Below are 26,286 nucleotides of genomic sequence, written 5' to 3'. Positions count from 1 at the left end.
CTGAGATCCTGAGCCGGCCGCTCCCGCCCCCTCCACAGCCCAGCGCTCCAGTGAGAGCAGGGAGGCAGAGCAGAGAGCCGGTGACTGATAGTCTCAGGGAGACTCTCTTCTAAGGGAGCTGTGAGAACCGAGTGATCGGTAGCGTTTGCTCTCTCGGTTCTCAGTGTTAGAGCCGACAGGGGACAGATACTGCATGCAGCTAGATAAGTATGATTAAAAAAAATTGATTCCCATACTTCTCTTTTAAAGGTTGTGTTTATTTTGGAAGAATGCTGTTAAAATGTATCAAAACTAACATGTTAGTTTTGGGTAGAGCAGGGAGCAGATAGACCTTCTGCCAGGTGGTCAATAAATGATTGTCTCCTTTATTGTTAAGTCTTTGCTGGGGCGCTATACCCTTTCTATTTATGATGGTGACTCCTGTCACTAAGTTAGAAAATGACAGTGACATTGAACAATGACACTTGGCATTGAAATAAGAATAGAAGGGAAAACCTTGCAGAGATTTTTTTCTCATTTCCTGTTGTGTCTCTAAAAGGATATAAGGGGAAAATCCCCCTAATGGGTCCCAGACAGAAAAGAAAACCTGACAGGATCTACCATTCCCTACACTATTCATAATTAACATAATTGAGAAATATAGTTTAGGCTTTAATCCACTGCCTTAAGGCGGAGGTCCACACAAAAATGGAACTTCTGCTTTTTGGAACCCCCCCCCCTCCCATGTCACATTTGCCACCTTTCAGGGGGGAGGGGGTGCAGATACCTGTATAATACAGGTATTTGCACCCATTTCTGGACATAGATCACTGCAGTGACCTACACCACACATGGGTCCCAGAGACAGCAGGGACCATTTGGATTGCACAGTGCGACTCGCGCATGCACAGTAGGGAACCAGGAAGTGAAGCCGCAAAGCTTCACTTTCTGATTCCCTCACTGAAGATGGCCGCTGCAGCATCCAAGGACTGAGGGATGGTTCGGCCTTAGGTGCTGACATCGCGGGCACCCTGGACAGGTAAGTGTCCTTATTTTAAAAGTCAGCAGCTGCAGTATTTGTAGCTGCTGACTTAGAAAAAAATAATAATTTGGCAAACCTCTGCTTTAATGAATCTTGTTCCAAGTCAGCTACTGGCTTTACATGGTATCTGGTGGTATAGACTGTTGTTGTTACAATGGCCAGCTCTGTAAGATTAGCATGCAGGAGAGTTAAGCCTCTTTCACACGATCGGATTTTTCGATGGGAATTGCATGTTGACAGACTGGCCTAAAATCTGACCGTTTGTACACTCCAATTGTTGTCGGATTTTTTGCGGGAAAATGTTGGATGGCAGGCTTATAAATTTTCCGTGGACAATGGTCTGTTGTCATATTTTCCTATCATGTGTACAAAAGTCCAAAGTACAAACACACATGCTCGGAATCAATGCTCACCAAACACAACAACATTATCAGAAGGTGCCCGAAGGGTGCCGCTAAAGAGCTGAGAAGCCACGTAGTACGTCATTACGTTCGTGTTTGTTGGCCGACAATTGTGTGCCATTTGTATGCAAGACAAGTTCATGGCCCACACCCTTTGGTCTGATGCTTTGTCTTCAGAAAATCTAATCGTGTGTACGAGGCTTTAGGCTGGGTTTCAGCACCTGTTTCAGTGCAGTCAGCCCTCCCTGTTCAACAAATGTCAATCGGTAGGTTAAATTCTGTGGATTGAGCACACTGAAAGCTTTAATTGATCAGTGGCTGCAGGCAATCATTTACAGCTGCAGATCAGTGTGTTCTGCCAGCAGAGAGTCCTGCTGTTAGAATACAATGTCCTTGTGGGGGGGAATTAATCCACCATCCACCTTGCTTGTGTGGATAGTGAAATACATTTGTTTTTTTCATTCAGCCAGACGGTTCAATGAAAAAAAGCTACCACCCAATATACAGGCTTGGAATTAATTTGTAATGAATGGGGGAGACGGAGCAATGAAACAACAAGGTACAGAGAGAGAGGATGGAAAAAAATATAATGGCTATGTGACAAGATTCTCTATTTTTTTTTTCTTTGCTGCACCCTTACATTTGTGTGTGATATGTAACCACACCCTAACCCCCTAGAGCAGCCATGGTGACATGCAAACAGTATAATGCTGAGAGCTAGAAAGGAGCTGGAGAAGAGCTAGAAGAAAGTGGGGGGAGATTTACTAAAACTGGTGCCTCAGAATCTGATGCAGCTGTGCATAGCAACCAATCAGCTTCTAAATTCAGCTTGTTCAATTAAGATTTGGTAATAAAACCTTGAAACTGATTGGTTTCTATGCAGAGCTGTACCAAATTTTGCACTCTTCAGCTTTAGTAAATAACCCCTAGTACATCCACAAAGAAAAAAAAAAAAGCGGCCAACAATAGCTATCCTAATCCTCCATGGCTTTATGTTTACTAGTAAATGACAAGAGTGGTTTGATACTTTTAGCAGATACTGAGACATAGTTAGATTTTATTTTAATATGAAGGTACAGTTTTTTCAACAAATTTTTAAATGTGAAAGGATTCAGCTAGATAATATTTTGTTTTATGGTATGTTTATCAAAACTCTCCTGTATGTATGTGTGTATATATATATATATATATATATATATATATATATATATATATATATATATTTTTTTTTTTTAGAATTGGAGCCATGTTAGCTGATCACATACACAGGCTGTACACTACACAGTGCTTTATTCCTCCTTCTCACAATGCAAGTCCAGGCATGAAAAACAATGCATTCCCTTTGTGGCCTTTGCCCAATCTCAAAAATTTTTTGCAGAGAGAAAAAGTAATAACACTGAACAACTGGGAGCTCCCTCTGCTGGCTAATTGGCAAAACTTTATTGTTAACACTAACTGCAAAATAAAATATATATAAAAAAAAAATTTGAAAATTGCATCAAATGACATGTTCAAAATGCATGCTCTTTGAACATACCTTATAAATTTCTATTAGCTCCGATGGTGTATTAGACCATAAGTCAGGGATAGGGATGAGCTCAGGCATGTTAGCATGGCCCATGTGCTGAGCCCACCAGGAAGTCGGCACAGCGCTGCGCTAATCACAGGCAGTGAGACATTGCCTCGATGTGCGGCTGCAGAGATGGGGAAATGTCTCATTGCCTGTGATTAGCGCAGCGCTGCGCCGACTTCCTGGCGGGCTCTGCACATGGAGCATGCGAACACGCCTGAGCTCATCCCTAGTCAGGGAATAAATTGCAGGGGGTGCAATCACAGAGCATTCAATGCTGTTTGTGTATACAAGGTATTATATTTCCATTTCCCTGACTTTATCACTCTTCTTACTCTTCTTACGCAATCATACTATTGGCTACTCTCATTTATTTTTCAGATATTATCATAACCTGTGTAGTTTTATTCATCGTCCTCATCGCCATCATCATTGCTGTTTGTGTTTATCGGAAGAAAAAGAGCACTGACGCAGGTGAGGATTAGCAGGATATAGGCATAGTAAAGTGAACCCTACAAAGACTGGAATGTCATTAAAGTTCATGTCCATGTAAAGGCGGGTGCCCCAATACTTTTGGTAATATAGTGAATATGTTAAAAGGAGGAATAGAGAAATATTTAATGTACATATATAAAAAAGGAAATAATGACCAAATGAGGGATTCAATGTAATATTATCAATCATAATAAATATTAAAATGTAGCAAAGGTGGCCCACAGTGAAACAACTATACATTGTAGCACTAGCACAAAGTGTTGCAGAATCAGTTGGGACATAAATTGAATAGCAGCATAGCCAACCATACTGCAGTAAATAAATACAGATTTATTAAGTAAAAAAAGAGCAGTAATACACTCACAAATGCTTGGGAAGCAAGAAAAGAACCGGTCCCTGCAGCAAAAGAAGTGAAAAGTCCGGAGTCGGCGATCCTGACTCCACCAAAATATACAGTACATCTGCAACACATGCAACTTTCCCCATGTTTTATCCATTTAAAGACACGACAAGTATATGAAAAGTACCTGTGGAACTGCCAGAATAGCATTTAGCTCCTGATATAAGCCCACAACACTTAGCGGTTGATTTATTAAACTGGAGAGTGCAAAATCTGGTGCAGCTGTGAATGTTAGCCAATCAGCTTCTAACTTCAAATAAAGCGGTTCTAAAGGCTCAAGGTTTTTTACCTTCATGCATTTTGTGCATGAAGGTAAAAACCTTCTGTGTGCACCAACCCCCCCTAATACTTACCCGAGCCCCATCTCAGTCCAGCGATGTGCACGAGAGCTTCGGCTCTCTGGGGACTCTCCCTCCTCATTGGCTGAGACAGCAGTGGGAGCCAATGGTTTAGTCAGTGAGCCAATTAGAAGAGAGGGGGGACGGCGCACGGTGGGGGACCCGAGAAGAGGAGGATCTGGGCTGCTTTGTGCAAAATTACTGCACAGAGCAGGTAAGTATAACATTTTTGTATACACGTCAAGAGAATCATCAGGAGGTTGTATTTCTGTTGTGCAGAAAGAGCAGCAATGTTCAGGCCAACTAATCCTATGAAAAGAATCCATTCATGGCATTTCTGTTGTTTCCCCAAGATTAGACCAGGGATTTGCACATAAACATGTGTGATCAGACACTACAGACACACATGAATGCCCTGATCATTCTTTAACCCCCCTGACGGTTTTCCCGAGTCTGACTCGGGGTGGATTTTTTATACCAAAAGCGGTATCCCCGAGCCAGACTCGGGACTGCATCGCTGGATCCAGGAGGAGGAATACTCACCTTCTCCCTCGGATCCAGCGTCGTCTCCCCGCTGTACGAGCGAGCCGTGTCTCGCTCGATCTATCACATCGGCGATCTCCGTGCCCTGCGAGCGTTGCGACGCACGGGCACGGAGATTGGCGCCAAATTCAAAAAGTGAAATAAACAGTAAACATACAGTATAATGTAATCTTACAGATTACATTGCTGTATGTAAACATTTCACATCCCCGTTGTCCCTAGTGGTCTGCCCAGTGTCCTGCATGCAGTTTTATATAATAAAAACTGTTCTTTATGCCTGGAAACTGGAGATTGTCCATAGCAACCAAAACTGTCACTGTACATCAAAAATGATTTTAGAGCAGCTAGAAAACAGCGATAATAAATTAGAATCACTCGCAGAATTGAGCGATAGCGATTTGTGGGGAGATTCGTCATCAAATACTGAAAAGTAATGACAGTGACAATTCTGCAACTGAGCAAATTTCAGTGTTTTTGATGTGATTACATTATTGAATAATTTTTATTATTGTTATATTATTATTTGGTACAATTATTTATAATTATTTCTTATATTATAATTTATGATTTCATTTTTCAAACTTTATCATACCCGGGATGTCTGCTAGACTCTGGTTTGGACAGATTTAAGAGAGTTATTCCTAAGAATTGCAGGACTACAATATAAAACGCCAAATTTTCATGCAAAATAATGGTACCGCTTTTAGCACCTAAAATCCGAAATAATCGTACCGCCAGGGAGGTTAAGATTAGTGTGATCATTCTTCAGTTTTATGTTGTGTCTAATTTCTTTTATATATGGGGTACAGAAACCAATATTTGCTACCTAAAAACACTAATGTAGTAACCCGTGGCTAAGTAATATAAAATATTCCCATCCTACAACACCTTATATCAGTGTTTCTCAACTCCAGCCCTCAACGTGCTCCAACAGGTCATGTTTTCAGGCTGTCCATTATTTTGCACAGGTGATTTGATCAGTTTCACTGCCTTAGTAATTAGCACAGCCATTTCATCTGAGGGAAATCCTGAAAACCTGACCTGTTGGGGCGCCTTGAGGGCTGGAGTTGAGAAACGCTGCCTTATATGAACATTAGCAAAATATAAAATTCAATGTATTCTTTTTAAGTTGACCTTATGTATAGAGCATGCCATAACTGCTGTCTGATTTGTCTTTTTTTTTTTTTTTTTTAGGGACTAAACTCTTTGGAAAAGTAAGTATATAATGTATCAAGTGCCTAGAATAAAAATAATTGTTTTGGATCTAAAGCAATTTATATTTCAATATAGATGATGGGTGAGGTACCGTGTTTCCCCGAAAATAAGACCTAGCTTTATTTTCCAGGAGGGCTGCAATATAAGCCCTACCCTGAAAATAAGCCCTAGTTTAAAATGCTTGTAAAATCCTATAACCCGCTCTATTGCAGTAGTATATAATGTACAATGTGTGTGTTTCTGTAATATAAATGCAGGAAAGAGCTCCGGCATGTCACTGAAGCGTAGAGTGGCGCTATAACGAAGGTATTTGGCACAATTATATTACAAAAACACACACATTGTACATTTTATACTAACGTAAGAGTGGATTATAGGGTTTTGCAAGCATTTTATCTCAGTTCCCACTGGGGATTCCTGTCAGACAGGGAGAGAAGACAGCAGATTATATGGTAAGACTTACCCCAAAAATAAGCCCTACTGTGTCTTTTGTTGACAAAATTAATATAAGACCCGGGCTTATTTTGGGGGGGGGGACATGGTAGGAGTAGCCTGTGGCTGAGCACTTCAGCAGGATAGCATTGCAGGCACATAATTGAAGTTACCTAACACTGCTGTTATTGCGGCAACAACCAATTAAAGAGGAAGTAAAGGCAAACATTTAAAAAAAAAAACACACCCTGCAAGGCAAAGGCATAATGAGCTAGTATGCATAGCATACTAGCTCATTATGAATAACTTACCTGAGAACGAAGCCCCCGAAGCGGTTCTCCGTCTTCCTCTTCACCGCTGCCATGTATCCCGGAGTGACTTCCAGGTCTCGCGGCTCCGACGTTGTGATTCGCCGGAGCCGCGATGACATCACTCCCGCGCATGCGCACGGGAGTCGACACTTGCGGCATATCACCGCGATCTGCGGCCTGCCCAGTGCGCCTGCGTGCCGCTGTCTATGGCGCATGTGCTGTAGACAGCGGTGCCTGTCTTCGGGTAAATATCTCCTAAACCGTGTAGGTTTAGGAGATATTTCTTGGACCTACAGGTAAGCCTTAATCTAGGCTTACCTGTAGGTCAAAGTTGGTTGTAAGGGTTTACAACCACTTTAAAAGCCAGCTTTTATTTTCAAGCCCATTTTAAAAAATGGTGTTCTAATTGATTACCGTATATCACTTTTAATTTATTTCACACATGGTACAGGCATACTCCACTTTTAAGTACACAATGGGGTTTATTTACTAAAGCTGAAAAGCTGCAAAATCAGGCTCACTTCTGTATAGAAACCAATGAGCTTCTAACCCCAGCTTGTTTAATTAAGCTTTGGTAATAAAACTTGGAAGCTCATTGGTTTCTATGCAGAGGTGAGCCTGATTTTGCACTTTTCAGCTTTAGTAAATAAACACCATTGTGTACTTAAAAGTGGGGTGTGCCTGTATATGCTTCTCCTGTTCATAAGTGCACATTCTAACCTTCACTCTATGCAAATAAACCTGTTTGTACCTTGACCTTTCACTCTTTGCTTAGCCTTTTAATGATGTAGATTGCTTTGGTAATACATTTGCTTTAGTGAACTACATTATGTTTGGAATAGAATTAAACAAGCATTTTAAGCTGGTTACATAGTCCAGTGCAGACTCCTAAAAAAAGACAATTACTATACAGAAACGTTATAGATATATATCACCCCTCACGTTTTTATAAATATTTTATTATATCTTTTCATGTGGCAACACTGAAAAAATGACACTTTGCTTCAATGTAAAGTAGTGAGTGTACAGCTTCTATAAAAGTGTACAGTATCCCCTAAAATAACTCAACATACAGCCATTAATGTCTAAACCAATGGTAACAAAAGTGCGTACACCCCTAAGTGAAAATGTCCAAATTGGGCCCAATTAGCCATTTTCCCTCCCCGGTGTCATGTGACTAGTTAGTGTTACAAGGTCTCAGGTGTGAATGGGGAGCAGGTGTGTTAAATTTGATGTTATCGCTCTCACTCTCTCATACTGGTCACTGAAAGTTCAACATGGCACCTCATGGCAAAGGACTCTCTGAGGATCTGAATAAAAGAATTGTTGTTGTACATAAAGATGGCCTAGGCCAGTGATGGCGAACCTTGGCACTCCAGATGTTTTGGAACTACATTTCCCATGATGCTCCACTACACTGCAGTGTGCATGAGCATCATGGGAAATGTAGTTCCAAAACATCTGGGGTGCCAAGGTTCACCATCACTGGCCTAGGCTATAAGAAAATTGGCAAGACCCTGAAACTGAACTGCAGCACAGTGGCCAAGACCACACAGCTGTTTAACAGGAAAGGTTCCACTCAGAACAGGCCTCGCCATGGTCGACCAAAGAAGTTGATTGCACAAGCTCAGCATCATATCCAGATTTGTCTTTGGGAAATAGACGTATGAGTGCTGCCAGCATTGCTGCAGAGGTTGAAGGGGTGGGGGCCAGCCTGTCAGTGCTCAGACCATACGCGACACACTGCATCAAATTGGTCTGCATGGCTGTTGTCCCAGAAAGAAGCCTCTTCTAAAGATGATGCACAAGAAAGCCTGCAAACAGTTTGCTGAAGACAAGCAGACTAAGGACATGGATTACTGGAACCATGTCCTGTGGTCTGATGAGACCAAGATACATGTATTTGGTTCAGATGGTGCCAAGTGTGTGTGGCAACCAGGTGAGGAGTACAAAGACAAGTGTGTCTTGGCTACAGTCAAGCATGGTGGTGTGAGTGTCATGGTCTGGGGCTGCATGAGTGCTGCCAAAACTGGAGAGCTACAGTTCATTGAGGGAACCATGAATGCCAACATGTACTGTGACATATTGAAGCAGAGCATGAGCCCCTCCCTTCAAAGAGTGGACCATAGGGCAGTATTCTAACATAACGACCCCAAACACACCTCCAAGATGACCACTGCCTTGCCAAAGAAGCTGATGGTAAAAGGTGATGGACCAAACATGTCTCCATACCTGAGCCCTATTGAGCATCTGTAGGCAGGGCATCCTCAAATGGAAGTCGGAGGAGCACAAGGTCTCTAACATCCACCAGCTCTGTGATGTCATCATGGAGGAGTGGAAGAGGACTCCAGTGGCAACCTGTTTAGCTCTGGTGAACTGCATGCCTAAGAGGGTTAAGGCAGTGCTGAAAAATAATGGTGGCCACACAGAATATTGACACTTTAGGCCCAGTTTGGACATTTTAATTTAGAGGTGTACTCACTTTTGTTGCCAGTGGTTTAGACATTAACGGCTGTGTTATTTTGAGGGGGCAGCAAATTTACACTGTTATACAAGCTGTACACTCACTACTTTACATTGTAGCAATATGTCATTTCTTCAGTGTTGTCACATGAAAAGATATAATAAAATATTTACAAAAATGTGAGGGGTGTACTCAATTTTGTGAGATACTGTATATATATATACACACACACATACATATACAGGGCTTTTTTTCAGCTTGAACTTGGTGGAAATCAGTTCCACCACCTTTGGCTCAGGCCCTCTGCACCCTGGTCACCACTATCGCTTGTAAACATAGAGGTCTGGCTTCTGTGTTTACAAGTGACAGCTTGTCTCTCAACGGCTCCTATAGATCTCATCTCCTGAGCAGCTCCCAGGGAGATGCAGGTGCACGGGGTGCAGTGCAAATGCCTACACCCCCACTGACAGGTCCCCCTGCAAATGATAGAGGCTGAGCCACCTATTGTGTGCAGGAAAGTACTAGAGAAGAAGAGGGATTAAAATTAGACGATGATGGGGAATGCAGAGGTAAGCAGCTGTGGAAGAAGGCTGAACTGTGCACTCTGTATGTAGTGCACCCCTGAACTCTGCATGCAGCGCACCCCTGAACTCTGCATGCTGTGTGTAACCCCATTGAACTCTGCACGCTGTGTGTAACCCCACTGAGCTCTGCACTCTTGTGTGTAGAGCACCTCTGAACTCTGCACTCTGTGTCTAACTCTACTGAACTCTGCACTCTGCATAATGCACTCCTGGTATTTAGTGCCCCTTTAAGACTCCCATTGTTAGATAAATTTGACCATACTCACTATATGATGTGGTTTGGAGTGTGTGTGTGTGTGTAAAAGGTGGGGTTGGATTGGGGGGGGTCATGGTTGAAAGTTCTTGCACCTATTTTCTGACAAAAAAAAGATATATATATATACACACACACGTGTGTAGCTATACATACAACTGTATTTAACTTTCAAATAGAAATAGTAATGTGAACACCTGTGGGATAGTTCACATATTGTTTTATACTCACAGCTAACTTTACATATCTGCAAGGGAAATGAAGATCATGATGAAACCAAACGTGACCTGATTCAAAGACACATTATACTGCAGTTTAAAGAAGGAACCGATAAAGACACGAAAGAAGAAAGTAAGTGGACATGTACCCTTCATACAAGCTGCTACATCACCGATTTTATCTGTTATTGCAGAGATTACATGGAGTATTTAGGTGACATCTTAGATGTATGCTCAAGAAACAGACAGTGTTTAAAGTGAAGTACCCAGTGAGACCAAACAACAGTTACATTTAGTGCCATTCATGGACCAATCAACAGTTACCTTAAGGGCCCCTCATAGACATAAGATTGTGTTTGGGAGATCTGGGCACTGTGCAATCATTCTTAACATAAGCATGCACAGTCATTTTTGCAAATGGGCATTCCTCCCCATATGACAGTGTTGGTGCTTAGTTGTTGGCTGCTCAAGTACTCAGCTTAGTCACACGGTGATAGAGAGGGAGGGTCCTCAGTCCAGTGTATATCAAAAGTCACAAATTGGTGCTTAACCTAACCATACACTGAGCAAATTTTGGACAGATTCTAATGAACTGGACAAAACTTGATCAGTGGGTGGCCCTGTCGACACCACTTCACCCAACATCCTTCGATTGAAGAAAACCGAAGTAGCCTGTTGGAAATTTGATGGCTAAACAGCACATGAATTAAGTTAGATGCAGGCACCATTTGGGTCTTTTTGGTAGCCAGATCTGCCAAACAATGCAATAGGAAGTTCACCTATCCACACTGCTTAGCATGAATGGCAGGATCTGTTAGAAAAGGAATCTGTGGGTGTATGGCCAGCTCTAGAAAGAGCAGCTGAACAAGTGCAAGTGAAGGAAGGGGGAGGTAAGTGCAGATGAAGGGGGTGGTATTAATAGAACCTGTTACTTTGTACTGCATTGATGAAATTGAACTATACATCAAATAATCTGGCCACTATCTAAGCCACAAATAATGATACTCAGTTCACCAGAGCATGCATGAATGTAAGGTAGATTGCTGATTATTTTTGCAAGTTACATACTTTGTACATTACACAATAGAAGGCATAGGGGTTTATTTACTAAAACTTGAGAGTGCAAAATATGGTGCAGCTGTGCATGGTAGCCAATTAACTTTTATCTTCAGCTTGTTCAGTTTTGACAAAAATAAATTGGATGCTCTCTCCAGTTTTAGTAAATCAACCACATAATCTCTGTAATGCTGATCCCCCAACATCCTTTCCTCTGCCCCCTTTTGCTCTGTTCAGCCAAAGGCAGTAAGGAAAATATCCTCTACTGCCAGGTATGGTATTTCTCCTTCATGAGACAGTTCTGGTGCTTAGTGATTGGCCCATTGCCATCACATGGGGTAAGGAGTGTCCTCAGTCCAGTGTAAGCTCTGACTGGAGCAACCCAGACCTCACGCAGGACTGTTTTTAGGCTCCATTCACACTTGGACATCAAAGTTGAATGACAAGTCCTTCCCTATGTTTTCCAATGATAACCATTCATATATAAGCGACTTAAAGTTGCAGTGACTTTGAAGTAGTTCATGCACTACTTTGGTTCAACTTTCATGCAATTTGAGGACCATAGACTTCAGTGTTAACCCTCAGAAGTTGCATGAAAGTTGTACCTGAATGTTATACAATGCAACTTGTGTGCGACAGCTGTCCATTATTTCTGGTCAAAGCCAAAGTCGTAAAAAAGTCGCACCCATCCAAAGTTGCATCAAAGTTGTACCTGAATGTTATACAATGCAACAGCAACAGCTGTCCATTATTTCTGGTCAAAGCCAAAGTCGTAAAAAAGTCGCACCCATCCAAAGTTGCATCAGTTGCGTCAAAGTTGCACTCCAAAGTTGGTTTAACTTTGGAGTCATACAAGTGTGAATGGAGCTAGTCTTTCCTAGCAGCTGCATGTAATGTCAGAAGAGTGAACAAAAGGTGAGTATGTGGTGTTGGTGATTGGGGAAAATGGAAAATTGATAAACAGAATATATAACGCTGTGAAAGTCATGTAAACCAAGTGAAGTAAACACTACAATATGAACTTGAAATATGTGGAGTAATATAACTATATATTTTCTTTAGCCTAACACATTCTATCTTGTTTTCTTCACAGTCATCTCTAAATCATGGCCCATTATTGTGCGGGAGGTTCCTATAAAAGGGTTTGAGAATTTAATGTATTCTCTGGGACTGAGTCCTAATGACGTGGACACAGCTAAAATTGACAACCCTAGCAATGTCAATAATCAGCACAGTGCCATGTTGCAAGCCTGGTACCATAAAGGTGAATTTGACATCAATAAACTCCTAAAAGCCCTGCAGAATCTAGACATGGAGAAGGCGGCAAATGAGATCAAACATCAGCTGACCAGAGAAGAACTGTACATCGAACAGAGCCAACCATAAGTCTTGATCATTTCCATGTGGTACTGCCTCTTGTGATTTCCGGTTTTGACCTTTGGCCTGGAACCCGTTTCTGATTTGTCAATGTGTACTGGTATTATAAAGTCAGACTCCAGACACACTTTTTTTTTTTAGATTTGGATAGAGTGGGGGAAGAGTTGGAACCCCTGTTCTGGTTGCTACTGCTGTCTCTGTTCAGAATATTCTAACACCTGAAGGATATCTGCTCTCTATATCTGGGGATATAGAGAGCAGTATAAACCTTGATATGATTTTATTGATTTCTGTGTCCCCACTGGAGAGGCTTCTCTCACTTCCTGTTCTAACACAAAACAGGAAGTGTGAAGACATCTCCCAAATAGGGAAACAGACAGCAATCAAAACTTGACAGATGGGCTAACTGTTTCCCACTCCATCGAGATTCAAAAAAGTAAAGGTTGGATGGAGTTGAGCTTTATGTTGTAAATATAAATAAAGCTATGTAGTTTTATAAACTATATAGTTTTATATTATTATTATTATTTTGTATAAAAAAGAAAATATAAAAAATATATAAAATACAAAACCCAAAAATAATAAACTTTCATCAAAAAAAAAAACTATTTCCGATGTCTGTTTCTGGTTTATGGAATATAGTTCATCTTAGGTTAGAGCTACACGGGAGATTTTATATATCTCAGACATGCAATCAATTGCTTGGCATAGCGATAGATTGAGAAATGGATGGAAGTAATTGGTCTTGGATGATCACACATTGATGCAATCATGCAAGACTGATCATTACCTTATGCTAATTGTGTACCATCCTGCATAGATGGGCATTTGTTTTTAATATGTTTAGCAAAAAGTGACTACTCCTAGAAATGAATTGTTGGTGGTTATAATAACACAGTAAAGCTACTAGCTTATGGAAGCAGAACCTCAATCAGAAACTCAAAAACACCAACATAAATAAAAACCATGCTATATCAGTGTTAAATCACAAGTGGCCAAGAAAGCCAACACACAGCTAACAAATGTAGTGAATACGCATTTAGTCAAAAAAGTAATAACCATCTGCAATACGCACGTGACAAAGAAAGAAATGACATAGAAAACCAAACCCAAAGCTGTCAGAAAAAGTGGAACCCCAAACTTAGAATTTCAAGAGATTACACCCCTTCTTCATAGAGTTGTTGTAGTTCTATAAACAGAATGGAGGAGGGGGATAGAATCTACATCACATTTTTGTTTGTGGTCTGTGTTTCTGCTGGGAAGATTTTCCCATAATTAATAATGTTGGGACCAAATAGATGAGAAATATCTCCAATGGGGTCAAGGATTGCAACGTCTCTCCTCATTTCTTGCACTGCTAACAGGGATATAATGATATACTGTACTCTATGTCATGGGTAAGGCAACCTTAAAAAGGTGGAGATCTACCTGAACAACATGGGAGAAGTCAAAGATCAACGGGCACAGTGTCATCTCCTCATACCTGATATAAACCTCTATCATGTCACAATCGCATGGCAATCATGGGCTTAAATCAGGTGGTAAGGAGGCAACATCGCCATTTGTCAAACATCACTTTTTAGAGGAGCAGCAGTGCCTGCTGCAGGGGCGTACCTAGAGCATTCGGCACCCGGGGCGACTCCTATATCTGGCACCCCCCCTCACTTTAAAATGTAAAAACACCGCACTGTGTCCCCTGCATACCTCTGCATCCCCCAATATCTCTTTGTCACTACTTTGTACCCCCCTCTCCACAACTGGACTCCTTTACATTGCACAGCCCCCCGCAGCTCTGGATCCCTTTACATTACACACCTCTGGACCCCTTTACATTACAAAACCGGTGAACCTCTAGAACCCTTTACATTATACAACCCCCTGTACCTCTAGACCTCTTTACATTGCATAACCCCCTGAACCTCAGGGCCCCTTTACTTTACACAGCATCCTGCACCTCTAGACCCCTTTACATTACACAACACCCTGCACCTCAGGACACCTTTACATTACAAAACAGTCTGCACCTCTGGACCCCTTTACATTACATAGCACCCTGCACCTCAGGACACCTTTACATTACAAAACCCTCTGCACCTTTGGACCCCTTTCAATTACACAGCACCCTGCACCTCTGGACCCATTTACATTACACAACCCCCTGAACCTCAGGGACCCTTTACATTACATAGCACCCTGCACCTCAGGACACCTTTACATTACAAAACCCTCTGCACCTCCTGGATCCCTTTACATTACACAGCACCCTGCACCTCAGGACCCCTTTACATTACACAACCCCTTGCACCTCAGGACCCCTTTACATTACACAACCCCCTGCACTTCAGGACCCCTTTACATTACACAACCCCCTGCACTTCAGGACCCCTTTACATTACACAGCACCCTGAAGCCTTTGGGTTCACACTGGTGTCTTGGAGTTTGTCGCAGTGTTGGGGTATATGCAGTTTTTCTGCATATAATCCTCATTTTTAGCTGCAGTCCCACAGACGTCTATTAGCTTGTGTAATTTTACTGTGTTTTCTGAAAGATTCAGTATAGAGGACATTCGGTGCGCTTTCAGAAAATGGTGCAAAAATGTGTAACCTAATAGAAGTCTGTGGGACTGTAGTGAAAATTGAGGCAACTGAACCACAGCGCATCCGTGTGAACCCACCTGAGTCCTGGTTCACATATATGCGATGCGATGCAGGAATCGGTGAGATTCCAGTGCAGATTCCTGCATTGCATGTTGCTTGTTGGCTGTTCACACTGCCCTTTGCAAGCTGCTACGGGTGTCAATGTAAAATTAATGACATCCCCAGATCGGTTTGCAAATCGCAGTGAGAACTGTGAAATGGTGCAAGAATCGGATTGCATAGGTGTGAACACCCATCCAATCCAATTCCAGTGCAACCAAAAAAAGGGTCCCTCACCATTTTGGTGCAAATGTGATTTCAGCCATACAGTTTGTATGACTGAATTTGCATCGTACAGACATTGCATGTGATTTGCACAGCAATTCGGTGCAAATCACATGCAATGTCTATGAACACATTAGTGTAAACCCTGGTAAAGGAACATGATGGGGACATGATGGAAATATGATGGGGACATGATGGAAAGATACTGGAGGACAACAGAGGAAAGAGGGGGAGTGAATGAGATTTGGGAGAGAGAGGGCAGAGTCTGGACACAGGGACAGTGCTGATAACTTACTTGGATGTTCTTCCTCACACTGTTTAAATGTCCCCGCCCCCACATTCCTTTCAGAGCAGCTCAGCACGCAGGCTGCACAGAGCATGGATGGGACACGCAGGGGAGAGAGGGGGCAGAGCTAAGGCAGACTCTTCCATCTCTGTGGAGGGGAGGGGGGGGGAATTGTACTCACTCACTGGGCTGTTATAATTAAACAGAGAGTAAGAGCATTGTGACAATGGGTCAGTCTGCCTGAGGTCTCCCTGCTCAACATGTCACATCGGCTGCACTATCAAGCCTGTCCCACTCTCACTAGTTCATATAGGGGAGCTGCCTGACACCCCCCTAATGTGTGGCACCTGGGGCGGACCGCACCCCCCGCCCCCTAGTTAGTACGCCACTGGCCTGCTGCACTTGTGAATGAGCCCTATAGTTGCATTTTGCAGCGGCACCCTTAGGGCTCATTCATGCTTAAAGCTGGGGGGTGGTAAATTCCTGCGGTTGAGTTTACTACCCACAATCCCTACCCCCTTTAGCTGCTAAGGCAGCAGCCAAAGGTGTACACATGCTGCAGCAGGAATTAAGTGCCCTGGTTAAAGCAGGTGGTGAAAAAGCAACAGAACGTTGCCTGCTTTAACCACTTGTTTGCTTTACTGCGTGAGGTTGCTGGGCACTTGCAGAGTGGCCTCATTCACTTGAATGGGTCATGCCTGGCAGTTGATACACCCACCAATCATGACGGGGCATATAACTCTTGCTGTGGCTGTCACATGTGTACAACCCTGGCCACTGTAGCTAAAATGGGTGCTGTTGGGGCAGGGGTGGTAAAAATGTCTTATCTATGGGGTTTTACCACCCCCCAAACTGCACATGTAATGAAACCTTACTGTTCTGAGCTCTTTTCAAGGCTGCTTTCACACTGATGTGCTGCAGTATACCTGCACCGCGGGTACAGTGCAATTGCAACTTTCCTGGGTTAGTTGCACTTTGCCATGGACTTCTACTATTATATCCTACAGCTGTGTTGCACTTTTTGAAAGTGCACCAAAGTCTCCTGCATTCAGCCCTAATCCTGCAGGATATAATAGAAGTCTATGGCTAAACACAGAAAACCCGCAGGTACACTACACTGCACTGCACCCCTGATGTTGGTAAACAACAGGACATCAGTATGTAAGGAGCCCAATACTATTATGCCCAGTGTATTGCTTTACACTGACCTGAGGATTTCTTCTTTCCTGCTGCTGGCACCACTCTGGAGACCACTAGCTGAGATAAGAGATGGAGTGTCTTTCAGAAGACTTTAAGCAGCATGGGTAAACCACTGCTAAAAAAGCAAAAAAAGGATTGCCTGATCCAGGAACTACCACCAGTGGACTACTGAAGACTGGAAGAAGGTCTTATGAACTGCTAAATTACAATTTAAATGTCTGTCTACATACACCGTCAAGCAGGTAGAAGAATAGTTCCACAGTGGTTGATACCAACCGACAAACAAAGAAGAAAATGTGATGGTCTGGGACTCCAAATCTGGATCCAATATTTGATTTCCAAAGAATGACATAGCTGTTAAAGGTGCAAAAGGTGGCTACTTTCACGAGTCTAAAATTTAATTTCAGTGTTCTTAACCAGTTCCGGACAAGCCGTCCTGGGTGAACCGCTGTAACTGTATGTCGGCGCTTTAAGACGCTGTAGGAGGCATGCAGCGTGTGCCCGTAGCCCATGCAAGTGCCCGGCGGGGCGGGATGACCACCAGGCACCCAAACTTGCTCGTGACAGAGCAAGTGCCGAGATCTGTGTGTGTAAACACAAAACCTGGTTCTCCCAGGGGAGAGGAGACAGATCATGTGTTCATACAAAGTATGAACACCGATCTGTCTCCTCCCCTAGTCGGTCCCATCCCCCTACAGTTAGAACACACCTAGGTTAACCCCTTTATCGCCCCCTAGTGTTAACCCTTTTCCTGGCAGTGACATTTATACAGTAATCAGTGCATTTTTATAGCACTGATCGCTGTATAATTGTCATTGGTCTCAAAAATGTGTCAGGTGTCCAATTTGCCCACCGCAATATCGCAGTCCTGATAAAAATCGCAGATCACCACCATTACTAGTAAAAAAAAATAATAATTTCACTTCCTCCTTCTTGGCCGTGGCCCCACGCGTCATCTCAGGAGATGTGTGTCATCAATCCCAGGAGGCAACACGACCTGCAAACTATTACACTGCTTGCGCTAAACAGCATGTGTGAGATCTGCAGGTGCACACTGGGTAACCAGAATGCACTTGAATACAGGAAGAGATAGGAAGGGATACAATCTGGCTTCAGATGCCCACATAGGAGATGGCTGCTGTCTGCTGGAAGTTTATAAAGTAAGAAAACAATGCTGCAAAAATACAAAACGAACCTTAGTTTACAGCATAACTTTACTAGAATACATTAACCACTTGCCGATCAGCCACTGTCATTATACTGCAGCAGGTCGGCACGATCCTGCGAGCCGTCATAGCTATACGTCAGCTTCTTTAAGCGGGATAGCTGGTGCGCTCACACACCCGCTGCACTCGGGGGGTCGCGATGACCACCGGCCACTAGCGATCATGGGCATGAGAGGCAGAACAGGGACGTGTGTGTGTAAACACACAAATCCCTGTTCTTTTCTGAGAGAAGATGCAGATCGTAACTTCCTAATAGCTAGGAACCACATCTCTCATCTCCTATAGTCAGTCCCCTCCCCCTACAATTAGAACACACAGTCAGGCAACACAGTTAACCCCTTGATTGCTCCCTAGTGTTAACCGCTTCCCTGCCAGTGACATTTATACAGTAATCAGTGCATTTTTAAAACACTGATCGCTTTATAAATGCCAATGGTCCCAAAAATGTGTCCGAAGTGTCCGATGTGTCCACCATAATGTCGCAGTCACAATAAAACAATCGCAGATCACCGCCATTACTAGTAAAAAAAAATAATTATAAAAATGCCATAAATCTATCCCCTATTTTGTAGACACTATAACTTTGTGCAAACTAATCAATATACGCTTGTTGTGATTTTTTTTTTTACCAAAAATATTTGGAATACATATCGGCCTAAACTGAGGCCGATAAACTTGTTTTTTAATTTAGGATATTTATTATAGCAAAAAGTAAAAGATTGTTTTTTTTTTCAAAATTGTCGCTCTTCTTTTGTTTATAGCGCAAAAAATAAAAACCACAGAGGTGATCAAATACCACCAAAAGAAAGCTCTATTTGGGTACAGCGTTGCACGATCGCGCAATTGTCAATTAAAGCGACGCAGTGCCGTATTTTAAAAAATGGCCTGGTCATTGAGCAGCCAAATATTTCGGGGCTGAAGTGGTTAAACAAAACAGTTGTATGAGTTCATATTTATCTCCAATTGTTTATGTGTTCTATGCTTTAATTTCAAAGTCCACTAAACTGCATACAGTTCAAAAAATAAAAAAAATTATTAAATAGGGTTGCTCTACGAGTTTCTTGACCAGTAATGTGTAGAACAACATATAAGTCCACAAAGTGGTGGAAGGTGCCACATACAAAGTGGCAACAAAGTGTATAAAGTCCAAACAAAGACCATGGATTTTTAAGGTACCACAAAGAGGTGTTTAAACCTTATTTGTATAAAAACACATTTTTCATATTTTATTTTGACATTATATAAAGTCAGTTCAAAAAGAATAAACTATGGAAGAAACAATTTTTTATACAAATAAGGGCTGAATTCCAAAAAAAAATTAAAAGTCCATGGTCTTTGTTTAGACGTTATATTTTTTCGTGCATTTTTTTTAGTCCTGACCATAATAGAACAAAAATCTATACAACATCAACAATATATTCCACTAAATGTCAGGTAACCACAAAGAGTTAAAATATTTAAAAAAAAAAAATGTTGTGGCGTTATATGACATTTCTAAAGTGCTACGCCTCCTTCCGCAAATACTTCACAGGATTATAAAAATTGTCTGTGAACACTTTATTAGTCATCCTGCAGAAAATCTAGTGTAAGACAGCAGCCTAGCAACAGGGAAACAAACACAGTACTGGCTGTTGGGCCACTGGCGCCCAGGGGGCAGCACAGATTCTTAGAAAATATAAAAGGAAGGAGCGTGGTCTAGTGCATGAATACGTAGAGAAAAGTTTATTTAAAACAAAGTGGTAAAGTACTACGCATTCATAAATATAGATACATTACAATTAATCTCACTTGGTACACAATATATAAAAAACTGCCCATATAAGGGATATAAAGTGGCTGGTTAGCTGCCCATACAAGGGATATAAAATGGATGACTGGCTAACGTGTTTCGAGGGTTTTCCTCTTCCTCAGAGCCTTAAAAGTATTATGGAACCAGGTCCTTTGTGGACCTAATAGTAGCTAGCTAGTAGCTAGTGAATTACAGACTGTCCCTGCTCCAAACACCAAACTGTCCCTACACTGAGAAACGACAGCTGCAGAATCGGTCAGCAGCACTGCAGTGCAGTATAATATGCTTTCTATATTTAAAAGAAAGTATATTATACGTGTATTACAACCCTATATACTGTACACCTATACCAGTCCTTAAAAGGACCTTTGTGGACCTAATAGTAGCTAGCTAGTAGCTAGTGAATTGCAGACTGTCCCTGCTCCAAACACCAAACTGTCTCTACACTGAGAAAAGACAACTGCAGAATCGGTCAGCACTGCAGTGCACTATAATATGCTTTCTATATTTTAAAGAAAGTATATAATAAGTGTATTACAACCCTATATACTGTACATCTATACCAGTCCTTAAAAGGACTTTTGTGGACCTAATAGTAACAGACTGACTGTCCCTGCTCCACACAGGGTCCTGTCCCTACACTGACAAAAGACAGAATGTAAAATGGCCGCCAGATCAGGTCAGGTCAGATCAGGTCTATTTAAAAGGTAGAGTGTATGTCCATGTGCTAAAATGTCTCAATTGGCTGTCCTGTACCCCATGATGGATGTGTCATGGGTTAAAGTTCTTCACAATATAAACGAATATGTCCACTGCGAACAGAGCCAGAAGTCCACTGGTTTGGCGAATCGCGAATGAGCAAAGTTTGCCACAAATCGACCGCCGGGCGAACCGCAAGGCCATCTCTAGTTTTGACCATGAGAACGGATTCTCTGTTGTAGGAATATTCCTTACACGTCACAGCGCTCATACACACACACACACACACACACATATACCTATGTATACACATATATATATATATATGTACACAGAAGCATAAAAGACACATGCTTGTGTATGTAGCTATATTAGAGATTGCCATACTAGTAGCTTGATATAAAACGTGTAACGTAAAATTGATAGTGGTTTCTGCCATATGCTGTTGCGAACATTAGCCACTATAGCTATATAGCTACAGATGCACTCTTTGATAGGGTGCGATTTTTACATGTTTGCATACACATACACATGCACATCAGTCACCCATATGTGCGTAAAATGTATAAAATCGCAAAACACAGTATGTATATACAAACACAAATTCAGCACAGATTCTGTTTCAGGAATATTTTCTTTTTGAAGCAAAAGGACACATCACCATGATGGGTCATCGTTCAAAGGAAGCTTGGAAATGATTTTATTGAGTAAAGCATTTGTGTGTACATTACCAACAAGGCTGATATTTTGCAACAGGGCCAAACGAATTTAGCTACAATCTTGGCATGATGTTCAGTTTCCTGACCATGTGAAAGAAGAATGCTAAAACATTCTGACTCATCTCATTCTAATATCTAATTATTATTATACAGGATTTTTATATCGCCAACAGTTTGTGCAGCGCTTAACAAAAATCCCTGGGAAAATAAATGTCATCTCTTTAATACATCCACCATGAAATAAAGTCTTTTCCCAATATGACTGCATAGCCTATCCATACCTCCCAACATTTTGAAATGGGAATGAGGGACACCTACTAACAAATATATGTAGGCAAAGGACACGCCCCCTGCCACACCCCCTTAAAGGAGAATTAACCAAAAAAAAAAGGTTAATTAAACCCACAGGGGCTTTTTTTTTACCACTACTATTCCTTTATATTGGCTTTTAAAATGTACAAATGCAGCAATTTAGAAATTGGATGAAATGTTTAGCACTGGGAAACACTTTTTGAAATATAAAAAGTGCATTTTATATACAACTATATGGATCAGACCAAAATGAGGGACAAATGAGGGGAAAGAAGGACAGAGGGACATTGCTCCAAATCAGGGACAGTCCCTCAAAATCAGGGACAGTTGGGAGCTATGGCATATCCACACCGAAATCTTTATTATTTGTTTTCCTTCTCTGTTCTTTGCTTGGTTTCCATGGCTGCTGTAATAATCCAGTCTTGCAATACTTGTTTAGTTGAACAGCTTGTCCAACCAGCTGTGTCACAATGGCACCGTGTACAGCGACACCACTCCATTTACAGACACACCTTAAAATAAACAAGTTCATGAATAAACATATTAATAAAATCCAACCAGAAAATAATATTTCACTACATAGTATCACAGTGATTCTAATATACCGTATATCATGCGCACAATAGGATTACTGAGAATTTACTCAATTTGTAATAAAGATACTGTATATGTGCTGCACACAGCAGAATAGGGAAACAATGCTTGGTGTTTCTTAGATAAACATAGGTAGAATTGAGAACTTGTGGGTCCTCCAAAGCGAAACACCAGAAAAATATTCAAGACACAATGAATGTAGTCTCTATATTCATTTTAGACATCATTATTTTTTCTAATTACAAGAAATGTAGGTAACTGAATTTGACTTGGTATTAGCTTCTCGCAACCCCTGTACATCAGAACTCAGACTAGGGGGCGGAGAAACGTCACAAAGATCCAATCATTTGTTCTGCATAGCAAGAAGCATGCTGATAGTGGGAGAGAGCAGCGGGATAAAGAGATGAGATAATCAGTCTGCTGCTCCTCCTTTCACTGTCCAGTCACAGTGTGATAAAGAGACCTGTGAGTGCAATGGGCTTTAGAAATGTGTCAATGGGATCAGTTTGAGCAGCTTCTGAGATCCTTCAGATTTTAGTGACAGGTACATTCGACCTGCAATTGGTCTCCTTCTGATCTGCAACTTAACTATTTCAATTAGGTTTTGCATTCCAATAGATCTGTATGAAAATGCAAACCTATTAGCAATTCTGTATACAGCCCTACAGAATAAACAGTGGAAACTCCATATGGGTTTTGCTGCTTTAATGCAGGCAGGAAACAGGAACTTTTATTATAGAGAAAAGATTAAATAATGATGAACACTCATTGCACAAAATACAATTCTCTATTCCAACAAAAACGCATTTGAAGCAAGGCAAAATCCATCAAAACAGGCCCCTACTGAATCACAACAGACTGGTCTGTGTATTTAGCTGTTTTCCTTGAGCTCAGCTTTAAACAAGACAAAGGTTACATGCACTGGGCCTCTATCTAGCCCCTGTGCTCCAAATTCTGGCATTGACAAGCTCCCAGCTATGATAGGCTGAAAAACCTTGTGGCTAGACACTGTAAAGGGTGGAACCAGCGTTTTAGGGCCGCATGCATTAAAGCGGTTGTATTGTCTACTTGGTCATTTTTACCTACAGGTAAGCCTATAATAAGGCTTACCTGTAGGAAAAATGAATATCTCCTAAACCTGTACAGTTTAGGAGATATTCACTTTGCATGCAGCCACTGATGTCAGCGGTGCATGTGCAGCAAAGGTCCGGCGTATTGTGCCAGAGCTTGCATGCACGGGAGTGGTGTCACCCCAGCTCCAACCACTCACAACCCGGAAGAAACGCTGGGGGAACATGTCAGCTCCCTCAGCGGTGACCGGGCGCCCCTGTGGGAGCTTCATTCTAAAGTAAGTATTTAATAATGAGCTAGTATGTGGTGCATACTAGCTCGTTATGCCTTTGCCTTACAGTTTTTGTTTTTTTTGTTTTTTAGGCATATAACTGCTTTAAAGTGGTTGTATAGTCTTTTTTACAACGTTTACCTACAGGTAAGCCTATAATAAGGCTTACCTGTAGGTAAAAAAAATACTCCCCTCGCAATGCACCACTGACTGCAGCGGTGCATGCGCACAGCGGTGCATGCGCCGGGCTCACGAATACTGCAGGATTTGATGCACAAGTCTAATTCTCGGCTGAAAGTCCGGCAGACGCCGGACCCTGCTGGAAAGAAATCTCCTGTGCGCATGCACGGGAGTGACAATATCGCAGCTACGGCCACTTGCAGCGCCGGAGTCGCGATACCCGGAAGACACCCCGAGGGAACATGTCAGCTCCCTCGTGGTGCATCGGGGGAGATGTCGGGGTCTCGTTCTAAGGTAAGTATTTCATAATGAGCTAGTATGCGGTGCATACTAGCTCATTATGCCTTTTCCCTTGCAGGTATGAAAAAAAAAAAAGAAGCTCAGTGGGTTTACTACCACTTTAAGGGACTATTGCTGGAATGTCGATATTCTGCATTTCAGCATATGTCCCTGAATGCATAGGGCGATAAATACAAACACCACTCTCTACAACGTCCAGTCAAAACGTATTTCAGCCATCCATAGACTTTGACAGGCTGCCAGCAGTAGGGCTGGATGCTGCATCTGTGCCTGCCGGGCTCACGAATACTGCAGGATTTGATGCACAAGTCTAATCGCCCAGGTTGGATGAGGCCAAAACCATAATACTCCATGTAGGATTATGTCTGTTGATTTTAAATACTGTATGGTTTAATGGTTACACAAATGGTTTATAATGGTGCAATAATAATCTATAAACAGATGCACTCGCAGCTCATCTCAGTAACCACTGACAATTATGTCTGTAACATAAAAAGAAAGTGAATTCAGGGACTTCCCAGTTGCAGTGATTATCTGGTTGTAGTTCAGTCCAAAAAACAATGTTTGTGAAAGATTGCAGCTTTTAGTCAAAGGTACAGATTGTATGACTCACACTGCTGTGTTGTGTGGTTCCTTCCTGGCTTCTGTCATTGCTATGTCCTGTTGAAGGTTAGAGGACAGAGGAAAGAAGCACAACATGCAGGGAGGGGCTAGGCATACAATGTGGGCAGAATTGTCCGATGCTGGAGATATTTCAGTGAAGATTTGCAGCTCTAAAGCTGGCCATAGATGATTAGGCCAAAAACAATAACAATGGATTCCTTCATCCACCCATTTGACATGTGTAGCGCTCTGGCGCTTAGTCAGGGAGCTCCTCACCAAATTCCTTGTCAGGTGTAGCTAGTGTAATAAATTACTAGGGATCCATTGACTTCTCCCTAAGTTTGGCCTGGGCGTACTTTCCTCTTCTACCACCAGGCACTTGGAGGTATTATATTGAGAAGGACAACTCAAGGTCAGGTTATGGGTATATGGGGTATACCAGCCAATGGGTGGGGACTTTGTTGAATCCATTGGCCTGCTGGGAGAGCCTATATATTTGGGTGAGGTAAGGTGATCTGGGTCTTGTGTGCCACCCAGATGGCCGTCTGGGTGGACATGTGTCGTCTGCCCCAGGCTGCTAGGCCGGGGATTGGGCCTATCCCAGGCTGTCAGGATGTGTGAGGGCCTATCCAGAAGTAAGAGGTCAGCGCAGGGTTGGGACGGCGGCTTGCCGTCCAACCAAAAGAGACGGTTCTGCCGGCTGGAGAACCTGTCGTGGTCGGAGGTATAAGGGAAGCTGTTGCCATTAAGGGACCAATCATCTTTACCAGGGACCTATCAGGGCTGGCTTAGCCCTTCTTTCTCTGGGCTGGCTGCTCAGCTGTCGGCTAATTGCCAGCTCTCATCTCTCTCCACAGTTACCAGCCATTCCTGATCATGCTCGTCTGACCTGCCTACTTAAAGCTGTCCAGCTCACTTCACGTCTGCCTTTGCCTTGGTCCCATCACAAGAAACCATCTCCTGCGGTTCTATTTAAAGACTGGCTTGCTGACATCCCTTCTGGCTCCTTATCCTGCTTGCTGTTGCTCTACTTGGATCGCTGACTTCTAGCCTGGCTGATTACCCGATCTGGTTATTGAACTCTAGCCAGGCTGACTACTCTATCCAGCTACTGGACTCTGGCTATGCTTTGACTATGCTTTTTCTATTTACCTTTTTATTTTTATTTAATAAACAAGTGTGATTTAATTGTACTTCTGTCTCAGTCTTATTCATGTATTCTGACAGGACCGCAGCGAGTAACTGAACCATGTACCGGAGCAGTATTCTCACCAAATGGGCAAGGTGGAAAATGGGGAAACTTCAGGCGGTGATCAAGTCAGGGATGAAGCTTGAAGGTATCCGAAGTGCAAAACTAGGGAGCCAACAGGGAATCGTGGGTGATCCTTGATGGGGATACCACCGCAAAAGCCTTAAGAAGCTCATGGGATTCAGAGT

At 42.3% G+C, this 26,286-nt stretch overlaps 1 protein-coding gene across 2 annotated transcripts in view; it reads left to right on the top strand.

Annotated features, from left to right (window-relative positions):
- LOC143960888 (tumor necrosis factor receptor superfamily member 6-like) overlaps nucleotides 1-13,263 on the top strand; it is a 60,512-nt gene extending 47,249 nt beyond the window's left edge. The window contains exons 6-9 of one of the 2 annotated variants that reach the window (XM_077469876.1): nucleotides 3,374-3,466; nucleotides 5,963-5,982; nucleotides 10,282-10,378; nucleotides 12,395-13,263. In XM_077469876.1, the coding sequence (XP_077326002.1) occupies nucleotides 3,374-3,466; nucleotides 5,963-5,982; nucleotides 10,282-10,378; nucleotides 12,395-12,687 (503 nt within the window). In that variant the 3' untranslated portion in view covers nucleotides 12,688-13,263. Of the gene's footprint in view, nucleotides 1-3,373; nucleotides 3,467-5,962; nucleotides 5,983-10,260; nucleotides 10,379-12,394 lie in introns of both variants that reach the window. The other variant, XM_077469875.1, reaches the window with a different exon arrangement.
- Nucleotides 13,264-26,286: the final 13,023 nt, after the last annotated feature.

Source organism: Lithobates pipiens, unplaced genomic scaffold (assembly GCF_037356315.1).
Source record: "Lithobates pipiens isolate NorthernLeopardFrog02 unplaced genomic scaffold, aLitPip1_a1.2 Scaffold_8, whole genome shotgun sequence".
NCBI classification, from domain to species: Eukaryota; Metazoa; Chordata; class Amphibia; order Anura; family Ranidae; genus Lithobates; species Lithobates pipiens.
Note: the sequence above shows the minus strand (reverse complement) of the source record. Positions and strands in the feature narration are given on the sequence as shown.